Raw genomic sequence first — 22,189 nt, forward strand, 5'->3', positions numbered from 1 at the left:
GGTGCCAAGGAAAAATATATTAACAAATTTGAAGACTGCATGTGAGCAGTGAATTCTATAAATGATCAACCGCCTCTAATATGAATATGTTTTGCAATGGGAAACCGAAATTATGTGTAGGATGAAAAAGTAATAGAAGGTGCACAACGGCAATATGTAATAAAGATTCTATGAAAATTTCGTTCAGTGGTGTAAGAGGAGTTGCGGATAAGAGATGGGTATACCTAAAGCGTAACAAACAGATGGACGGAATTCCCGATTAATAAATAGCCTCCCGCTTTTCAAGCAGGGGGTATAAAAAAGGACTAATGTAGGCAGGCAGGCATTATGGCCCATCCAATTTTTTTGCTATTCAATGTCCCTGAATGTCTTTCTCAAGGTTGTTGCAACACAAAAAATTTGAAACAGTTGTCTGTATTTGAAATAATAATGTATTGTTTACTCACTTAACCTCCCGATCAAAGATTTTGTTATACACCATGTTCAACTCCCATGAGTGCGTTCAGTACTTTGATATAGAATACTATTTTTAACAAAAATAGCAACGTGATTTGAAGATATAAATCTATTATTGGGTAGGGATATCATGTTTATGTTCAATTCCCATTGCATTTAAACCCGCCCCACTCTTTGAATCCCCTAAAATATACGAGCGCAGATAGGTACAATTTTCTCCTTTGGCTGGTCACTGTATTTTATTGAAATCTACCTATATGTGAAAGGAGAAAATTGTACCTAACTGCGCTCACATGCTATTTTTTAAAAAATTGTAAAATCTAGTTGGCCGTTCCCATTATAAACAGATCGACGGAACTAGATTTTCTGATGCAAGAATGAATTCGTATGTTAATCGAGGCACAGGCGATACTTTCTAACTGATCAATCAGCTAAATGAAATTCGTTAGTACCACAAAAATACTATGGAAACATGCTTGGATTTTACTGCTTTCCGATATCTTTTTATGCATTTGAGTCACAGATTAGACACGGATCTACATATGTACCATTTCCGAGACCACTGTAAAATTTGTATACAGTTACAAACAATTGATGGAATATACACGATATACATTTACAATGAAGCGCATTTAAGTGGTAAAATTTTCCGTTTGGATGGATTGTTTTGAGCGATCTTTAGACACACCCATTTCTTTAGAAAGGAAAAATCGGTCAAATGATTTAATCGAATACCTGTAGAACAGGTATTCAATAAATATAGTAGCCAATCAAATTGACGGTCTACATAAACACCGATTAAGCACGTGTTCGACTGATACCTGTGTTATGCTAACTCCAATAAACATGATAAAATCATAATTATGTACAAATTTGTTGCAATGCATGTTTTACAGAAGCGAGGACTTTATATATAGCCCTTTCTTATTTGAAAATCTTCATTTCAGTGAAACTCATGTTGCTTGTCGTGGAAAGTGGGGTGCCCTAAAACATTACGACGAATATTTCTTTCTCGTTTCTAAAGAAATGGGCGTGTCATTCTGTTATAATTGACATTCAAAACATGACTCAGAACGTTTCACCCAAAAGGAACCACTTCAATGCGCTTCATTGTAAGTTTTGTAGAGTGTTTGGTGAGCAATTCGCTAGGTCTACACGTATTCCCGAGTATTGGTGAATACAAGTTCCATATGCATTTCTTGTACTGAAAACCGTAAATGCTGAAAATCCATGCGTATTATTAAGTACAAACAGCATTGGCTGATCATTATAAAAGTTTGAAATGTAGAAAAGGACAACAGGTAAATTTACCTAAACCACGTTTCTGCAATAAAATGTACACGTAGTAAACCAGCATGTTTTGTTGTGGACTGTAATCGGATTGGACAATGACCAGGTGCGAAATAATAACAATAGCCATTTAAGGTCTTCTCGGACACGCATATCCCTCTTTTGTACTAAGACCCGCCCATTCTCTTGCTAGAAAATATTCTCACAAACCTGGCCGCATTTAGCTATGATAGGGTCTAAAAAATCAAAAATAATGCAGTATTCCTTATAATTAAAATGTGTCTGAATATTGAAACTATTCAAAAGGTGTCGTATTTATTCACTCATGTTTGAAAACTAACAACATCGTTGTAGATTAAATATAATTTGACGTGGAAAAAGGGGCCCCAGGTAGCAGTTATGTCACATCATCCTTTGTGAATTTCATGGCCTCTTGGTTAGGTGTTTTTCCATTTGGTGTAAGGGAGGGGGATTCTCTTGATTATATAGTGAAAATATGTTAATTCTTTGAAAATCTTTTCCTTTGCACCTGGGTATTATGCCAATCAATTATCTAAGTATATATATTTATGATGAAGAAAGGTGCATCTTGCAATATTGTTAATATCATGCCCCCTGGGTCAGTGGTGTTGGGGTGGGTGGGGAGGGAGGGGGGGTACATACCAGTAGTCTGAAAATAAATTAATGCTTTGAAATCTGCTCTTTGGTATTAATCAACCATTTATGATGAAATAAAATTCTTAAAATTCCCAAAATTGTGAAATGTGTGGCCCCAGGTGTCAGTTTACTCATGTGTTACATGCAAAGAGAAGTAACTCTAGTTTATGTATATCTTATCTCCCCATAAGGGAGCTCTTCATCTTATAAAGTCAGTTTTAGTGTATGATGCTGAATAAAGCATGGTCTAACAATGGTAGCAGAGCAAGGTTCCGATCCACGGACCTCTGGGTTATGGGCCCAGCACCCCCTTCTTACAACCCCAAAATCAAAAGTTATGAACTATACAAACAAGAACTCTTAGCATGGAAAGAAGTCACAGAGTTAGATGAAAAGAAACAAGGTGTTGCTATTGCCCTGTCTCTTCCTGAAAATGATGAATCCCAGATACGTGAAAAAGTGTTTTATCAGCTGAAATTGGAGGATCTCAAAAAAGACACAGGTTTGAAAACATTGATACAATTTTTGGACAAACATTTAGCAAAAGATGACCTGGCAGATAGCCTAGAAAAAATTTGAAGATTTTAAAAGGTGTGATGGACAGTCTATCAATGAATACATATCCATTTTTGATGCTAAATATAGAAAAATTGAAAAGAAAAATATGAAGCTACCCCCTGAGATTTTGGCATTCAAATTACTCAGAAGATCATTGATAAGCAAAGAAGAAAGAATGATAGTCTTGACAGGAATGAATTTCGAGAATAAACAAACTTTATACATGTATGAAGAAGCGAAGAAATCACTTAAAAAATTCAAAGGTGAAACTTGTGAAGGAAATGCCCCTACCAAACCAGTATCCATTAAACTTGAACCAGCATTCCTTGCAGAAAATGAAGAAGCACTAATGGCAACAGGATACACTAGAATGAGGAGCAACAAATTTTATCGGGGAGGGGGAAGGAGTGAGCAGATGAGAGGAAGAGGATTTCAGAGTGGCCAGAGTAGAGACTCTCATCAAGGTCAATACCGTGGACAATCGCGCGTAGGCAGCTCATCAGTCAAAAAGAGTATGAATCCATCAGGACCAGATGGAAATGTGTTAACGTGCAAATCTTGTGGGTCATTCAGACATATGGTGGCAACATGTCCTCATAGTTGGGAAAATATGGCTAACGTCAATACATGTTCAGCCGAGGAAGAAGAATTTGTACTGTTTACGGGTTACCAACCAAAGGAAATAGGACATTTGGGGATGGACGCGAGAAACTGTGCAGTCTTAGACAGTGCCTGCAGCAGTACAGTGTGTGGGAGTACCTGGATAAACACATACATCGATTCATTGGATGAAATGGACAAGAAAAAATTTAGAAAAGCTGAGGGCAGAAGAGTTTTCAAGTTTGGAGGAGGAACTCGTCTGAAATCTGAAGGAGAATTTGCAATTCCAGCTCGTATAGCAGGGAGAGATGTGACAATAACAACTGATGTTGTTAATTCAGACATTCCATTGTTATTATCAAGAACAGCTATGAAAACTGCAGGCGTAAAGATGAACTTAGAAGATGACACAGCAGAAATTCTAGGGAAAACAATGAACCTTAATGTGACCTCTTCTGGACACTATTGTATCCCTATAGATAAAGCAGAAATGATACCTGTTGAGGAAGTTTGCTCGGTTCGTATTGATGAGGTGGACCCAAAAAAGAGATACTCAACTCTCTTGAAACTGCATCGACAATTTGCCCACCCACCAAAGAAACGACTTGTATCACTTTTGCAAGATGCGGGTGCATGGCGAGATAGCTTTGAAGAGGACGTTGAAAAAATAGAGCAGGGATGTGAAGTGTGCAAGACGTATGCCCGAACCCCATCCCGGCCTGTAGTTTCATTTCCAATGGCATCTCAATTTAATGAGAAGGTAGCTATGGATCTGAAGTACTGGAGAGGAAAATGTATACTACACATGATTGACATGTGGTCTAGATACACTGTATCAGTTTTTATTCAGAGGAAAAAGACAACTGATGTTATTGAGAAAATCATGTCTCATTGGATTGGTATATTTGGTGTCATGGGCGCGATTATGACAGATAATGGAGGGGAGTTTAACTCGAACGAAATTCGAGAGGTTGCATCCATTCTGAATGTCAAAGTTTGTACATCTGCAGGTGAAAGCCCATTTCAAAATGGTTTGTGTGAGAGAGTACACTCTGTGACTGACATGATGCTCACAAAATTGGAACACGATTACAAAGATGTAAGTGAACAGAGCTTATTATGCTGGGCAAACATGGCAAGAAATGTCTTGCAAATGTGAAATGGGTTTAGTAGTCACCAGCTAGTATTTGGATGGAACCCCAAACTCCCAAACATCATGACGGACAAACTGCCTGCTCTTGAGGGTCGTACAATGAGCGAGACATTTGCTAAACATCTTAATTTATTACACAGCACTAGACGAGCTTACATTGAGGCTGAAGCTGATGAGAGAATCAGACGGGCATTGTTAAATAAAGTGAGAGCTGCTGAAGAATCCTATGAGAATGGTGATATGGTGTACTACAAACGTGAAGGTAGAGACAGATGGCTTGGACCCGGAAGAGTTGTTTTTCAAGATGGCAAAGTAGTTTTCGTTCGTCATGGTGGAGTTTTTGTCCGAGTGTCACCCAACAGGTTACAGAAAATAACAGATATCGAAACTATGGGTGCTAATCAAGAGAAAACACAAAATCAATATGAAACAAATGAAGTGGGCCTGAAGAAGAGGACTGTCACGAAATACCTGTCAGATAGAAAAATTGACCAGAACTCGCATCAACCACCCAAATCTGCACTGAAAGCAAATGACAGAATTCAGTATAAGATGGGATTGGAGGATGATAGTTGGATAGAAGCAACAGTTCTCAGCAGAGCAGGCAAAGCTTCAGGAAATAACAGAGATTGGTATAACTTGAAAGATTCCGAGAGTGATCAAGAGAAAAGCGTAGACTTTGGTAGACTTCCTTGGGAGAGAATCAACCAAACAGACGAGAGTGTCAGTTCTACAACATGTGAGAATACAAGCTGTGACAATATTTCTCTAGCAAAGCAAAATGAGTTAGAGAAACTAAAGAACTTTGACCCATATTCAGAAGTTCTGGATGAAGGACAGCATAGATTATCTACCAGATGGGTTGTGACTTCAAAAGAAGGACAAGTAAGAGCAAGACTTGTAGCTCGTGGGTTTGAAGAGGATTTTTGCATTCCCAGAGACAGTCCGACAGTTGGAAAAGGTGGCCTTAAGATATTTTTGACTCTAACGGCAAGTAAACAATGGGATGTCAAAACCACAGACATAAAGTCAGCCTTTCTGCAAGGAAAGAAACTTGACCGAGATGTTTATCTTCAACCCCCAAAGGAAAGTAACACACCTGGCGGAATGAAATGGAAGTTGAAACACTGTTTATATGGACTGAAAGATGGTGCAAGACAGTTTTACTTGAGTGTTAAAGAAGAACTTGACAAACTTGGCTTCGAACAGTGTAGTGTAGACCCAGCTCTTTTCTACTATAGAAGGGACGGAAAGCTACATGAAATAATTTGTTCTCATGTTGACGATTTTCTCCCTGCCGGGGATGAGACTTTTGAGAGACAAATTTGCAAGTTCAGGGAGAGATTTTCAGCAGGAAAAGTTGCAGAACGCCAATTTCAGTATATTGGTTTCTATGTTAAGCAAGATCAAGAGGGGATAATACTGGATCACACTAATTACATGGAGAAATTACAAAATACAGAGATCGACCCATTGCGAGCAAGTCAGAAGAAAAATCAACGAAGTGATGAAGAACAGACTGCATACAGACAACTCATAGGGCAGATCAACTGGGCAGTGCAGGGATCAAGACCAGACCTTGCATTTGAGATGATCGATATGAGTACTAAGCTAAAGAGTGGAACCGTGACAGATTTAATCAGAGCAACAAAAATTATTAACCGGCTGAAGGACTTAAAAAGTATCTTGAGATTCCCAGCTTTAGATCTTGCATCACTAAAGATACTGACATTTACTGATGCATCTTTAGGAAACCTTAATGATGGAACTGGAAGTACCCAGGGAGTTATCATCTGGATTATGGATAAACATGGAAAATGCTGTCCCCTTTTTTGGCAGGCTAAAAAGATCAGAAGAGTTGTCCACTCCACTCTTGCAGCCGAGGCACTTAGTCTACAGGAAGGACTGGAGGCAAGTTTTTATTATCGACACATGTTGGAGGAAATTTTGGGAGTTCCCAGCAAATCCATTGGGATTTACGCATTTGTAGACAATAAGAGTGTGATTGAATCCGTGCATTCAACAAAACTTGTGGAAGATAAGAGACTCCGAATTGATATGGCGGCATTGACAGAAGAAGTCATTCAAGGAGAAGTGAAAAAAATTCAGTGGTGTTCTGGACAAAAACAGCTCGCTAATTGCCTAACAAAAGCAGGAGCAAGTGGGTTGTGTGTTCTGGAGATTCTGCAAACAGGACGGATGTTGCCAGACTTTTGTGGTTAAATCAATGTTTTGAAAGACAATATTATTGCTTTATCTTACAATCAGAAATACTTAATTAATTTTATATTTTTTTGAAATTTATTTTCTTTACCCAAAAAAGAGAAAAGTATAATTAATGTCAGTTTACTCATGTGTTACATGCAAAGAGAAGTAACTCTAGTTTATGTATATCTTATCTCCCCATAAGGGAGTTCTTCATCTTATAAAGTCAGTTTTAGTGTATGATGCTGAATAAAGCATGATAGGACACGGACTACCAATTATTTTGCTATACATTCCTTTATAACATAAAAAATCATTAAAAAAAATTCACCGCCTCAAATCACCTGAAATTTGGCACGGAGCTAGATCAATCCAAGGCCAAAAATATTCTTAAATCTCAGAAAATTCTATAGTCTACAAGCCTTGCTATGGCACTGCAATTAACCCCTACCCTGCATATTTCCATTTCCCTTTGAGAAACAGGTAAACAATGGCCTCTTTACACCCTTTCTACTACACACTTAATAGCAAAATTCCCATTATTCATAATTTTTTAATTTTTTTCAGACCCTCTCCTTTCCATCTATGCCCTAAAATAACCCCATTCCATCCCATATACACCCCCAAGATTTTTTATGAAAAAACCTCTATTTTTATACCCCCCGCAAACGAAGTTTGGGGGGGTATATAGGAATCACCTTGTCCATCTGTCCGTCCGTCTGTCTAGCTGTCTGTGCAATCGTGTCCGGTCCATATCTTTCTTACAGAGGGACATTAGAATCTACTACTCCACACTAAGATTGCTCATGACCTAAGGGTGTGTCATGACCTTGACCCAAGGTCATTCGGGGAAGTTCAAGGTCACTGGAAGAAAAATTTCATAATTCGTGTCCGGTCCATATCTTTCTTATGGATAAACTTGGTAGGTTCTCATTTCACACAAAGATTGCCCATGACCCAAGGGTGTGTCATGACCTTGACCCAAGGTCATTTGGGAAAGTTCAAGGTCACTGGAAGAAAATTTTCATAAGTCATGTTTGATACAAATCTTTTATAGATACACTTGGTAGGTTCTCATTTCACACAAAGATTGCCCATGACACAAAAATGTGTCATGACCTTGACCCAAGGTCATTTGGGAAAGTTCAAGGTCACTGGAAGAAAAATTTTTATATTCCCTGTCCGGTCCATATCTTTCTTATGAATAAACTTGGTAGGTTCTCATTTCACACAAAGATTGCCCATGACCCAAGGTTGTGTCATGACCTTGACCCAAGGTCATTTTGGGAAGTTCAAGGTCACTGGAAGAAAAATTTCATAATTTGTGTCCGGTCCATATCTTTCTTATAGATAAACTTGGTAGGTTCTCATTTCACAGAAAGATTGCCCATGACCCAAGGGTGTGTCATGACCTTGACCCAAGGTCATTTGGAGAAGTTCAAGGTCACTGGTAGAAAAATTTCACAATTCATGTCCGGTACATATCTTTCTTATGCATAAACTTGGTAGGTTCTCATTTCACACAAAGATTGCCCATGACACAAGGGTGTGTCATGACCTTGACCCAGGGTCATACGAGGAAGTTCAAGGTCACTGGTAGAAAAATTTCATAATTCATGTCTGGTTCATATCTTTCTTATGGATAAACTTGGTATGTTTTTATTTCACACAAAGATTGCCCATGACCCAAGGGTGTGTCATGACCTTGACCCAAGGTCATTTGGGGAAGTTCAAGGTCACTGGAAGAAAAATTTCATAACTTCGTGTCCGGTCCATATCTTTCTTATGGATAAACTTGGTGGGTTCTCATTTCACTGAAAGATTGCCCATGACCCAAGGGTGTGTCATGACCAGGTTATTTGGGTAAGTTCAAGGTCACTGGAATAAAAATTTCATAATTTTTGATTTTGATTCATTTCTTTATTATGGAAAAACTTACTTCTGAAAAATCCAGCGGGGGGTATTTCGTCCCGTTTGGACAGTTCTAGTTAATCTGGAACTCTTTGCGTGGTCAATGAAATAGGGGTAAAATTAGTATCCTGTAACCTGGTCTAACACCAGGATCAGTGGGTGCACAACTGGATATAAAATGGAAGTGCATTCTCTCTATTACTCTGATCTGCCTCTGGGTATTAAGTAACTAGAGTAAGCATGGCCATGCTAAGTCTATAATTATGATAAGCAATTGTGCCTCTTTCAAAATTGTGAATTTCATGGCCTTTGGTTTAAAACATGAATCATATTCAATTGCTGGAAGATACCCAGGTTACCTATAAGGCCTATGGGCCTCTTGTTTAATTAGCTGTAAATAGGAAGTTAAGTTATCATATTGAATTGTATCATATAGGTTTTATTTAATCAATACACAGCCCTAAAATCAATACATGTATTTAATTTTCTTCACTTGACTGTTACTCATCTGAGCAACAAATAGATTGTCACTTTTATCTGTACACAGTCCATAGGGACTACTCAGTCCACAGTCTATGTAACGGAGGAACTGTCCATCCTGGTCTATGATGTGGACACAGTTATTGTTAATATCAGCTGTAAGGATTTGACTCTGACTGTCTGTGGTGATTCCTACTGGAATGAATGGTTTGTTTTTTGGAGAAGGAGTATGTCCAGTGTACCTGAATCTCAGTTTCCCAGCCTGATTGACCACCACTACTGCTTTAGCTCCACTATCAGACACACAGATATCCAGGTTCCTGTTCTCTGTTATGTAGTATGTAATATACCGGAAACTACGAGACGAATAGAGAGATTTACCATTATCATCAAACTGAATGGTTTGTTTCTCTGTGGAGCCAGAGTAATGGACAACTTTTGCTGGTTTGCCATAACTTTCCATGATAACCAGAAGGTCACCAGAGGAGGTACTACAGACACCCCAAGGTATCCAGTTCTGTAGTCTGATCACCTCCTCTGTCTTCCCATTCTTTACAATGTTCACAGTTCTATCATCTTTATCAGTGTAAACTAGATCTCCACTTTTTGTCACTGCTATGTCAGATGGCCATTCCCCTGACTTGGTTTTGATTGACTTGAGTTGTGATCCCTGATTGATGCTGTAGAGTTTCATGGTGCTGTCATATCCACTTGTCCAGATTTCTTCATCATTCAGACAGGCCACACTGTAAAGTTTTCCATACTTAGTGTGTATGGTCACTACAGTCAGCGGTTCATCAAGCAGCTGTTTGACTGGAGGAGAGGATCCAGCTTCTGGTAATTTCTGTGTTGCCTTCATGCTGTAGCCATGTTCAACTGAAGTCCAAGAACTTGATGATAAAGTTCCAAACAGTTTACTGAGTTTTTCTCCTTGAATTTTTTCTGGAATGAATTTTGGTAAGGACAGGGATAGTTTTTGTGGTAGATTTCTGTATCTATGTATTTTTGATGTAACACTAAACAGTTTAGATAAGTCATTAGTGTCTATAGCCATTTCAACTGAATTGATTTCTTCCTTGATTTCAGACATTGTCTTGTTTATTTCATCCAGATGTTTCTGTAGAGTTTGTAATTGTGTGTTTTTCATTTCATCAACTTCAGCTTTAAGTTTCTTGACAAGTTTGTCAATTTCTCTCTGCCAGTCTTCTCCATGTTTTGTTATGGCTGTTGAGAGATCTCCATATTCCTTTTTTAACTGACTCATTCTGTTTTGTACATCAGAGGCAATGTCCTGGTAGGTGGGATAAATTTTCTCCTTTAATTCAGTTTGATCTTTGATAATTTTGTTCTTCTTATCTTCCACAATCTGTAAGATTTCTGATAACTTGTGACCCAGGTGTTGATCAGATGTAAGACATTTTGTACAAACAGGAATGTCACATTGTTTACAGTACATTGTACATTGCTGTTTGTTATGATGTTTACACTCAGGGTAGAGGGGGGTAGATTTCCTGGACTGAAACTTGACGACTTTGTGGTCCTTGGATTCATCTTTTGAGATGTGTTCTCCCACACAGGCCTTACACAGGTTGACAAGACATGTATCACAGTGCATCTGTACCACAGCGGTCTCACACAGGTCACATCGCATCACGTCCTGGGCACTGGTACGGGGATCCATGGTTAAACTTTTGACTCTGAAGTATAGAGTTAATTAGGCTTTAAAATATAGAGCTAAGTTGGTAAGATTTTTTTGGAAAAAACATTAGGTATTTGACTTGTTCCTTATAAGTTTTGGAGGGGCATTTATTGGGCAAATTATCTGTTCCATCACAGAATACTACTGTTATTTAATTTTTACCAACAGTAAAATCTAAAATTCAATGGGTTCATACCCCAGGGAGGGGATTACTGTTGGTCCTATACACTGATACATGTATTACAAAAGAATTGTGTACTTATTTAGAATTTTCTATTCTCTAGGAGTGATGTCATGATTATCAAACAAACTGTTTGCATGATTATTATTATCTCATAATCCTGTTCTAAATTATGAAATAATGTGGATAGTCGGAGCTGTCAGTTGGCCACATGAAGAAACTACATTAAACTCGGAGCAGGATCAGATTTGATAATTTATTCATTGACTTAAGAAATCTTTAGTAACATTTGGTTTTTCAAAAAAAAAACTTTTATACATGTAGCTATATATATATTAATGGCTATCCCTATATATTTACTGTTCTAGAGTGGTAGGTAAAATGCTCAATTATATATAAATATTACCTGACTTTGGAAACAGCAATGGCTGCCGATAAATTGGATGTTGTTTTTATATGTTATGATTTTGGTCACATGACCTAGTTACCTGTATTATCTACCTGTCAGGTATTTAACTTCCTGGTTTATATATATATATAGCAGGGATTTAAATCTCTTAAATCTCAGCCTTGTGCTTTGCTTTATTAAATATGCAAAATTTTATTCCTTTTAATATTCGATTTTTAAAATATTGACAGTAAAATTCTGAAATTCTCTCAGCATGATCTGAACACTGAATCATGCCCCCCCCCCCCCCCTTTATCCAACAGCACCAAAGCCAAGTGTTCGTCAAACATCAATGGATGAAAGTTTGATGCCACTAAATGATTTCAAAACCATAACTTAAATTAATTCACGATCTTTGAAAATCTTCTCTGCTCTTGGGTATTAAGCAGATGGGCTACCTATATACATGTAGCTATGATGAGCAGGGGCCTTTCTTCCATAATTTTGAATTTCAAGGCCCCTGAACCAATTGTTGCATGATGCTCAGGTGACCTATAAGGCCCATGACCTTCTTGTTTAAATTCATGTACAATGATTTATTTTGCAGTTGAGAGGAAAACCTATCACTACATACTTAGACACGCTCCAGTGATTTTTGGGTCTCTTCAAGAACCATACAAAGCTGTCCAGGTGAGTTGTTTTTCACCTGATTTCTCAACTAATATTAAGTCAGTACCGGGTATTGTACATTAATTTTATTGGATTAGACAATAAAAGGAGAAAGAGATTGGGACTTCCAAGTCATTCTGATTTATTCAATGGCATTATATTTGAGATGACAATTGCATCTTTTGTTCAATATTACAGAAGTTATCTGTTCATGTTTAATCTGTTGAATCATGTTCTAAATCATATCTGTTTAATTTACTTAATACAGAGATTTTTAGCTCTTCTGAGCCATAGGCTCAAAGAGCTAATGCTATGGCAATTTGTGCGGTGTGCGTTAACTTTTTAGAATATGGGCCATAACTCAAGAACCCCTTGGCCAATCAGTACCAAATTTGTCACAGGGTATCCTTGGCCCAAGGGTTACCATTTATACTAAAATAAGGGTTGGGACCCTAAAACAAGGGGAGATAATCAGGAAAACAAAACCAAAAGTACTGGTTGCTAAAAAATCTTCTCCAGAACCACCAGGCAGATTTTCACCAAACTTACATACAAGGATCAGGATATGTTGAAGATTGAAAATTGTTCAAGGCATGACCCTGGGGCAAAGGGCGTGGTCTCAAGGTCACTTCAAAGTTGACCTAAATTTACAATTAATAAAAACGTGAATATTTTGCTTACTATAAGAACTAGGATCATCAAATCTTATATGTTGATGCATCTTAAAACTTCACATCATGTTAACTCAAAAGAAGGTCACGGTCACCTACTTTTCAAATTTTGCGGGCATTTGTGTTCAAATTGATTTGAAGGCATATTTTGGACACTTTAAGGCCTATGATCATCAAACTTTGTCAATTGATGCATCTTGGGTCCTTGAACAATGTCAACTTAAAAGTAGGTCACTGTGACCTACTTTTTGAACTTTATGACTTCTCCTTTTAAAAACATTAAATCCCATTATTTCAGACACTGGGAGGTTTAGAATCATCAAATCTTGTACTTTGATGCATCTAGGGACCTTAAAACATATTTATAACAAAGTAGGTCACTGTGACCTACTTTTTAAATTTTGCCGACATTTGTTTTCAAATTGTTTAAAATGCATATTTTGATTACCTTCAGACCTACGATCATCAAACTTGGTCAATAGATGCATCTTGGGTCTTTGAAAAATGTCAACCAAAATGTAGGTCACGATGACCTACTTTCGACATTTTATGGCTATATTTCAGTATCTTAGGCATTTATTGGCTTAGAATCATCAAACTTTGTGAGTGGATGCATATTTAGTTTTTGGAGAGTGACGACCAAAAAGTAGGTCACGGTGACCTAGTTTCAACATTTTATGGCTTTATTTAAGTATCTTATGTATTTATTGGCTTAGAATCATCAAACTTTGTGATTTGATGTGTCTTGAGTTTTCAGAGAGTGACGACCAAAAAGTAGGTCATAGTGACCTACTTTTGACATTTTGTGGCTATAATTAAGTATCTCAGGTACTTATTGGCTTAGAATCATCAAACTTTGTGAGTTGATGCATCTTGGGTTTTCTGAGAGTGACGACCAAAAAGTAGGTCATAGTGACCTACTTTTGATATTTTGTTGCTATAATTAAGTATCTCTGGTACTTATTGACCTAAAATCATCAAACTTTGTCAGATGATGCATCTTGGGTCGACCAAAAAGTAGGTCACAGTGACCTACTTTTGAATATGTCAGGTACGTATTAGCTTAGAATCATCAAATAACTTTGTCAGTTTAAGCACCTTGGGTTTTCGGAGAAAGTTGACCAAAAAGTAGGTCACTGTGACCTACTTTTGACATTTTTTTGGCTATATTTGATTATATCTGGTACTTATTGGCTCGGAATCATCAACTTTGTCAGTTGAGGCATCTTACGGTTTTATTGAATGTCCAACAAGAAGTAGGTCACGGTGACCTACTTTTGAATATGTCAGGTACTTATTGGCTTAGAATCAGCAAATTTTCTCAGTTTAGGCATCTTGGATGTTTGGATAACGTCGTCCAAAAAGTAGGTCACCTTGACCTACTTTTGACATTTGATGGCTATATTTAATTATCTCTGGAACTAATTGGCTTAGAATTGTCAAACTTTGTCAGATGATGCATCTTGGGTTTTCAGAGAATGTTGACCAAAAAGTAGGTCATGGTGACCTACTTTTGAATATCTCAGGTACTTATTTAAGAATCATCAGTCTTTGTCAATTAATGTATCTTGAGTCCTCAGAAAATTCCAATCAAAAGGTAGGTCACTTTGACCTACTTATGGTATTTGATAATTATATTATAATATTTTCAGTCTTAACTGGCTAAATATTATCAAACTTTGTAAGTTGATGCATTTTGGGTCTTATGATACTAATAGAGTTGGAGGCTTCTAATAGAAGTGATAGATTGTACAATTTATCAGAAGAGCGATTCAAGGCCCTTGGGCCTCTTGTTGTATAATGACTTGTTGAATTAAAAAAATTTAACACTGTAGTTCATTGAACTTGTCAGAGAATTGATTTCAAATCAATTGAAATAAATGAATTTATACTGAAATACTAGTACATAATGTATATGAATTATCAATTTATAAAGGAGAAATTTATTATTTTTCTGATGATATTTTTTTTCTCCAGCAAATATTGACTGACATGAAAAAGGCTGGTTACCACCCTACAATAGAAACTTATAACATGGCTCTGCAGGGACTAAAATATCAACGCTTTGACATGAATAATTCAGAATGCCTGAATTTTGCCTTCAAACTTATTGCTGATATGAAGGATCTAAGAATAGGTGAGTTGTTTGTGGTTCAAATGGACTTTATGGTATGTACAGTCAAGCCTTGTTAATGTGAATGTTAGTATCCTGCATGTTTCACATTTTTGGACAATATCTGTTGGGAACATAATTATACCCCCGCAAACGAAGTTTAGGGGGGTATATTGGAATCACCATGTCCGTCTGTCTGTAGACAAGATTTTGTCCGGACCGTTTCTCGGAAACTGTTGGATGGATTTGTCTGAAAATTTATACACTTATTATTCACCATATGAAGGTGTGCACCTGGGATTTTCATCTTGATTGGATGATTTTTCTGCGTTTTACAGGTGTTTTTTCTTTTTTATTTTGTGATTTTGTTTGGCTCATAACTAGAAAACTATTAGACTTACAATCATCAAACTTGGACAATTTATGCATCTTGGGTAGACGGTGTGTCACGATCTATTTCAAGGTCACTGTGACCTTTCATTTAAGTTAATATTTTTAAAAAACTAAGTCTTAAAAATTTTAAATTTCATAAGCCTAAAAAATGTAAAAATATAGTTGTATCCTTATCAAAAAATGCTAAATTAAGTAAAAACTTATTTTTTATCATATACTTTACAGCAAATTCTATAACAAATGTTAATGATTTGAGAGGAATTCAGTTTGTCCCATGGGCATAATTATCAAGCACTGGTCAAGGAGAATTTTTGATAGCAGAAATGTGCATGTCAAATTAGAGAGAAAGTAATGAGTTCATTGTCGGGAATTAACTGGCAAGAGCATCTCTAGATCTAATCTTAATTTATCTCTTGAGAGTTGGGCAAAAAGAAATGGCCTTATATATAGTTGCTTGTGTTAATTAAGAGTTCTTGATGGCTGTAGTTCAGATAAAGATCTTTCAATTGGTGTAATGTAATTAAAACAAATTGATGTTTTAGTGTATGATTAAAACTGAATTATTATTGTATAATATAATTAAAATTAATTATATATGTGTTCATTGAAAAAAAATTACATTTCATTTTTTATATATTTGCAACAAATTGCAGTCATGTCTCACTTAGAATTTTATAGTCTAAAGAATAATTAATTTTTGATTTTTTATTAGACTGTAGCATTTCCATTATTTCATAAAATATGCAATAAACATTTTAAAGCTGCAGATGGGTATTTGTTAAGCTCTAACATAGCCAGTTTAGAATTATATGATGTGTATTATTTGTTTTAATTAATCCCTACACTGTAAGTCTCTTAGAGATGTATGTACAATATTTTAAACATGATAAGAAATGGAAATTAGATCATTGAAATCTGTGTCAATCTTTTAATCAAGGTTACTTAATTTTCTTGCACCCTAACCAATTTATGATTATCGAACAATATTTGATGGGCGTATCATGCTGTGGCAAGGCACTTTATTAGACAATGGTGAATACCTCTTACTGGATCCATAAAATATTTCTGAATTGGCACCTACTCTGAAAAACCCAGCGGGGGTATTTGTCCCTATTGGACAGTTATAGTTAACATTTATATATACCACTTATAAGATATCCGTTTCATCAACCCGGTTAATTTTTCATTAATCTGGACAAACGGTAAACTTACTTGTTTTTTGTATGTGAATTTTTCTCAGATGTCATTAAATGAAAATGAAACCAAAATGTAATATACTTTCATGTGAATTGCTTGAATCTGATTCGTCGAGAAACATTTGATTAGAAACACTACTACCAGCTGAATAATGAAGCCATGCCCTACTGATTAGCAACAGTCAACATTGCTTGACTATGGGTGGTATTCCAAAATATAGTAACTGCACGGAATTTATGTGCGTTTCACTGTAATATGCATTTGTATAAAACATTCAGTATAATATGATAAATATTGCATGTAGTTGAGTGTAACATTCTTAGGGTGAAAATTTTCAATGTTACACTCAACTACATGCAATATTTATATATTTACAAATGCAATTTTTTTGGAGAGGCATATACTCCTAATAAATATTACAAAATTTTATGGTTAAATGAAAAGAAAAAAAGGGACTGAATATATTGGTACAATTTTTGATTTGATAAATTCCTTTTTAATTATTTTCAGAGCCCACGTTGGACACTTGGAGTATACTCACTAGTCTGTTAGACATGTCAGTGTTTGGAAAAGGAACAAGTTAGTGCTTCTATTAATTAAATTTTAAGAGAGGAGGGGCTTCATTTTAAAAAAAATGTATGGCTGTAATATTTTCCTATTTATAATTAACACTTTTACTGAAAATTCCCTTCAAGAATTTTTAAAAGTACATATATGTATAGGTATAATATATACACAATTTATAACTTGTTGGTACCTAAAAATCTCATCTAATTTCTGATATTAATTGACATTATGTCTAATGAATATTCATATGCAGATTCAGGGGTCATGCAGGTCATGAACCACATGCTGGATGAGGTTGAGGGAAAGAGATTTAAGGACGTAGGCTCAGAAGGCAGTAAGTTATGCAGTTAATTGTGAAAAGGGAAATAAATCTTGTCTGTTTGTCAGTCAATTCATCATCTCTTGCTTGACTCATGAATATTATAATAGTGATTGATAATTTTTTTTAAAAAATGAAATCAAATTCATTCAAAGAGTTTAGAGGATAGAGATTTGGTAGTATGGAAAAAAAACTCTTTGAACTTGTAGTGCAGGGCAAAGTTGATAATATGCTAATATTCTTTCAATTTATGCTAGGCAGTTCTGATGTTAAAGCTTTTATTGAATTACATTATTTGTATATACTGGTACGTGTAGTGCAAATTAATGAAATTGGAATGAATTTTCATTTGTTAATATTTTACAGGGAAATTCATCATGAGAGCCTTAAAGACTGTAAGTAGGAAATGTTTAAGACATAAATAGTTTATAAGCAAGTTTAGAAATTGTATGAGACAATAAACTTGGTGGTCAATTAATCAAAGATTGTGAAGCCTAAAGGGCCTGTACATGTATTTACATTTATAATGTTTTTCCTTTTATAATACACCATTATGGACTGTGTAGAAGGGAGATATCACCAGTTTTCATGTCTGAGTTGAGATATCACAATTATATCATTTTCAAACAAGTCCCTTTAAGCTTAAGGGGAATTGATTCTATGACCAACACAATATCCCAATAAATGTTTAAAATTGAATCTTGCACATTTTTAGCTCACCTCAACGAAGTTGGGGGAGCTTATGTAATACCCTCGGCGTCGGCGTCGGTGTCGGCGTCGGCGTCGGCGTCCCAGGTTAAGGTTAAGTTTTTTGGAGCAGTTTTCTTTTTAAGTACTTCTATGTCCTATATTGATAAGACATGCATGGAAAATGGTTCTAGTGTGTTTCATTGTACCAGTCAAAGTTTCAGATGCTGCAATTTCAGCAAAGGAATGACCAGGTTAATGTTTTTGGAGCAGGTTAACATTTTTGGTGCAGTTTTTGGTGTAGGTTTCATTTCCAAGTAACTATAAGCCCTATGTTGACCAAACTTTCATGGATGATACATCTAAGGATGCATACTACCAGGCTTGCTTCGGATGCTGAATCTGACCTACATTTTCCGGTTGAGTGAACAGGTTAAAGTCTTTGGTGCAGGTTTCATTTCCAAGTAACTATAAGCCCTATATGGACCAAACTTGCATGGATGATACATCTATGGATGCATACTACCAGGCTTGCTTCGGATGCTGAATCTGACCTACATTTTCTGGTTGAGTGAACAGGTTAAAGTTAAGTTTTTTGGAGCAGTTTTCTTTTTAAGTACTTCTATGTCCTATATTGATAAGACATGCATGGAAAATGGTTCTAGTGTGTTTCATTGTACCAGTCAAAGTTTCAGATGCTGCAATTTCAGCAAAGGAATGACCAGGTTAATGTTTTTGGAGCAGGTTAACATTTTTGGTGCAGTTTTTGGTGTAGGTTTCATTTCCAAGTAACTATAAGCCCTATGTTGACCAAACTTTCATGGATGATACATCTAAGGATGCATACTACCAGGCTTGCTTCGGATGCTGAATCTGACCTACATTTTCCGGTTGAGTGAACAGGTTAAAGTCTTTGGTGCAGGTTTCATTTCCAAGTAACTATAAGCTCTATATGGACCAAACTTGCATGGATGATACATCTATGGATGCATACTACCAGGCTTGCTTCGGATGCTGAATCTGACCTACATTTTCTGGTTGAGTGAACAGGTTAAGTTTTTAGGTGCAGGTTTCATTTCCAAGTAACTATAAGCCCTATGTTGACCAAACTTGCATGGATGATATATCTAAGGATGCATACTACCGGGCTTGCTTCGGATGCTGAATCTGACCTACATTTTCCAGTTGAGTGAACAAGTTAAAGTTTTTGGTACAGGTTTCATTTCCAAGTAACTATAAGCCCTATGTTGACCAGACTTGCATGGATGATACATATAAGGATGCACACTACAGGGCTTGCTTCGGATGCTGAATCTGACCTACATTTTCTGGTTGAGTGAACAGGTTAAAGTTTTTGGTGCAGGTTTCATTTCCAAGTAACTATAAGCCCTTTGTTGGCCAAACTAGCATGGATTATACATATAAGGATGTATACTACCAGGCTTGCTTCGGATGCTGTATCTGACCTACATTTTCCAGTTGAGTGAATAGGTTAAAGTTCATTTCCAAGTAACTATGAGTTCTTTAATGACCAAACTTGCGTGGATGATACATATAAGGATGCATACTACTGGGCTTGCTTCGGATGCTGAATCTGACCTACTTTTTGTTGATGAGTGAAAATGTTAGTTTTTGATGCATGTTTCATTTCCAATTAACTATGAGCCCTATAATGAGCAAACTTGCATGGATGATACATCTAAGGATGCGCACTAATGGACTTGCTTCGGATGCTGAATTCGACATACATTTTCAGATAATAGACCAGGTAAAAGTTATGGGTGCAGGTCTATTACCAAAAAACTATAAGGCTTATATAACATTGTATAAACCAAACTTGCACAAATGTTGCATCAAGAGATGAAAACTCTCAAATTTGCTTCAGATGCTGGATTTTAATTACATTTTCATGAAGAAGAACTAGTTAAAATTTTTTATGTAGCTCTATTTCAAAATCAGATTAAAATTGCTTAAATATTTTCATTTTTGGAATGTACACTTCTTGTTGGTTAATTGTGTGACTTTGCCTTACTTAAAGACAACATTCGTTGAGGTGAGCTCTGTAATCTCTGATTACCTATGTTTTCTTAGGTAAGAATTGCATTTCAATTTATTTCTCTTATAATTGAAGCTCTCAACTATCTTGCGTAAAATATGAGAAATTCTTGTAAAATTTTAGTTCAGTGCATTACTGTGGAAAAAAATGTAGTGAATTTTTGTTTAAAAGTGGAGGTTTTGTAAGCCCCTGATCATAAGAAACATTACTGTTTTCCAATTATAGTTTCTAGGAATGGCCACTTATGACACGTAATTTTTTTTTTCAATAGGCACTCTTTCACCAAGACCTTGACTTTGCGTACAGAATTGATGCTTTTTACAAAACGGGACAGAATTATAAACTTCTTGATGATCATGATCACTATTCATATAGGTAAGAAAAAAAGAAAAAAAAATTCAAAAACTGTGAAATTAATATCAGTATCACAAATTCCTTTGGCCTTGGAAATTAAAAATATCAACTTTACAATTACAAATTTTCATTTACTTTTATCAGTGAAATTGCCTGTGTATTTCAGGGTGATTATGTTTGTAATAGCTGTGTACAAGGAGCCCAGTCTGGACAAAGTTGTAGATCTGTACACAGCACTACAGCCTGTGGTACGTAAATGAGATTTTCAGTTGTTAGGGGGTGTTTTGTCTATATGTCAGATCATGTTCTTGATTAAAAGTAAATGAAATTTTTACAGGATGAGATAAGGTTTGTGAATGTATTCCGCAAGTTCATCAAAGACCTGACGGTGACAAAGTCCTACAAGTTTATTCCACAACTTCTAAATTGTAAGTACATCTCTCCTTCTGTCTGGAATTGTCAAGTGTATGGTGAAATATATTCAAGTTACTGCCCTTTGAGTGAATGGCCTTCATTTAGTACAATTCTCAGTGTACCTTTGACTTTCAGTATGGCATTCTCGGCGCTACGTAATAAGCGTCTGTTAAATGGCAAATAGATTCTCATTGGTTAAGAAAGAAATAACATCAGGAACTTAAATTGTTGTTGACAACAATAGGATGACTTTAGCCCCACATCTTTGCTGTACGAGAAGCTGTATTGGATAATTGCTACACTCGTTGAATTTCTATCCCATGCATATTTCAACAATGAATGAAAGCTGTATAAATTTCAGACACTTATTATTTAACGTCAAGAATGCCACGCCTTACTGAAAGTCCAAGTTAACTGAAAATTGTATTGATGCCCTTAAACAAACAAATTCATTAGCTCATCAGAGCTGAAAGCTCAAGTAAATTAAGAAACTCCATCCCTAATGTTTTATATGCTGTAATCAGAAAGGATTTATTAAACAGACTCATTTTTTTCCATTGAGTTTTAAAGGTTTTGATGTATGCTGATTTTTTGGTTAACTGCTGAAGTCAATAAATTTTAATTTGTACAGTGAAACCTATCCAACTAGAACTGGGAGACAAATTTTGTGTCAGAATAGACAGTGTGTCAGATTGCACAGTGTAAAAAAATATGCAAAATAGTAAAATGGGGGAAAAAAAATTTACATTGTAATTCACAATTTGCCAGATTGCACACCTGTCAGATTAGACAGTTTTTACTGTATTTAATCAGATAAGGGAAACAGTGATAACGCCAAAGCCTCATTGTTAATATAAACTACTCAGATGAGGTTTAAGCTAAAGAGATTTATTGAACTCTTGAAATTTTCTAAGAAGAATTATTCTTGTTATTTGTAATATTTTTTTTATTTTTTAGCTTTCCATTCTGCCAGTTTCAATTTGGCAGAAATAACAGCTTTCCTGGCCAAAGAGAAGCAACCAACACTGGTAAATTAACAATTTTCATGAAATTTTATATGAGAGGATTATTTTCGTAAATTTCATAGGTTGAAAGGACGTCACATGTTATTCCTCCTTTTGTAATATCGACGCAAAAGCTCGTCGGCAGAAATGATAACGCATGACACATC

At 36.0% G+C, this 22,189-nt stretch overlaps 2 protein-coding genes across 2 annotated transcripts in view; one reads left to right on the top strand and one right to left on the bottom strand.

The window, feature by feature from the left end:
* LOC134244497 (small ribosomal subunit protein mS39-like) overlaps positions 1-22,189 on the top strand; it is a 48,492-nt gene that overhangs the window by 18,855 nt on the left and 7,448 nt on the right. The window contains exons 11-19 of the mRNA XM_062726760.1: positions 12,186-12,268; positions 14,896-15,055; positions 17,132-17,200; positions 17,442-17,522; positions 17,874-17,902; positions 20,522-20,625; positions 20,771-20,852; positions 20,942-21,032; positions 21,976-22,046. Of these exons, the coding sequence (XP_062582744.1) occupies positions 12,186-12,268; positions 14,896-15,055; positions 17,132-17,200; positions 17,442-17,522; positions 17,874-17,902; positions 20,522-20,625; positions 20,771-20,852; positions 20,942-21,032; positions 21,976-22,046 (770 nt within the window). The remainder of the gene's footprint in view (positions 1-12,185; positions 12,269-14,895; positions 15,056-17,131; positions 17,201-17,441; positions 17,523-17,873; positions 17,903-20,521; positions 20,626-20,770; positions 20,853-20,941; positions 21,033-21,975; positions 22,047-22,189) is intronic.
* Positions 9,254-11,636, bottom strand: LOC134244496 (E3 ubiquitin-protein ligase TRIM71-like). Its single transcript, XM_062726759.1, has 2 exons — positions 11,597-11,636; positions 9,254-11,007 (listed from the first exon to the last, which is right to left on the bottom strand). The coding sequence occupies exon 2, from the start codon at positions 10,989-10,991 to the stop codon at positions 9,297-9,299; it is 1,695 nt and encodes a 564-aa protein (XP_062582743.1). The 5' UTR covers positions 10,992-11,007; positions 11,597-11,636; the 3' UTR covers positions 9,254-9,296.

The sequence above is a fragment of the Saccostrea cucullata genome, unplaced genomic scaffold (genome assembly GCF_032062105.1).
Source record: "Saccostrea cucullata isolate Sc308-1 unplaced genomic scaffold, CSIRO_AGI_Scuc_v1 ctg8732, whole genome shotgun sequence".
NCBI lineage: Eukaryota > Metazoa > Mollusca > Bivalvia > Ostreida > Ostreidae > Saccostrea > Saccostrea cuccullata.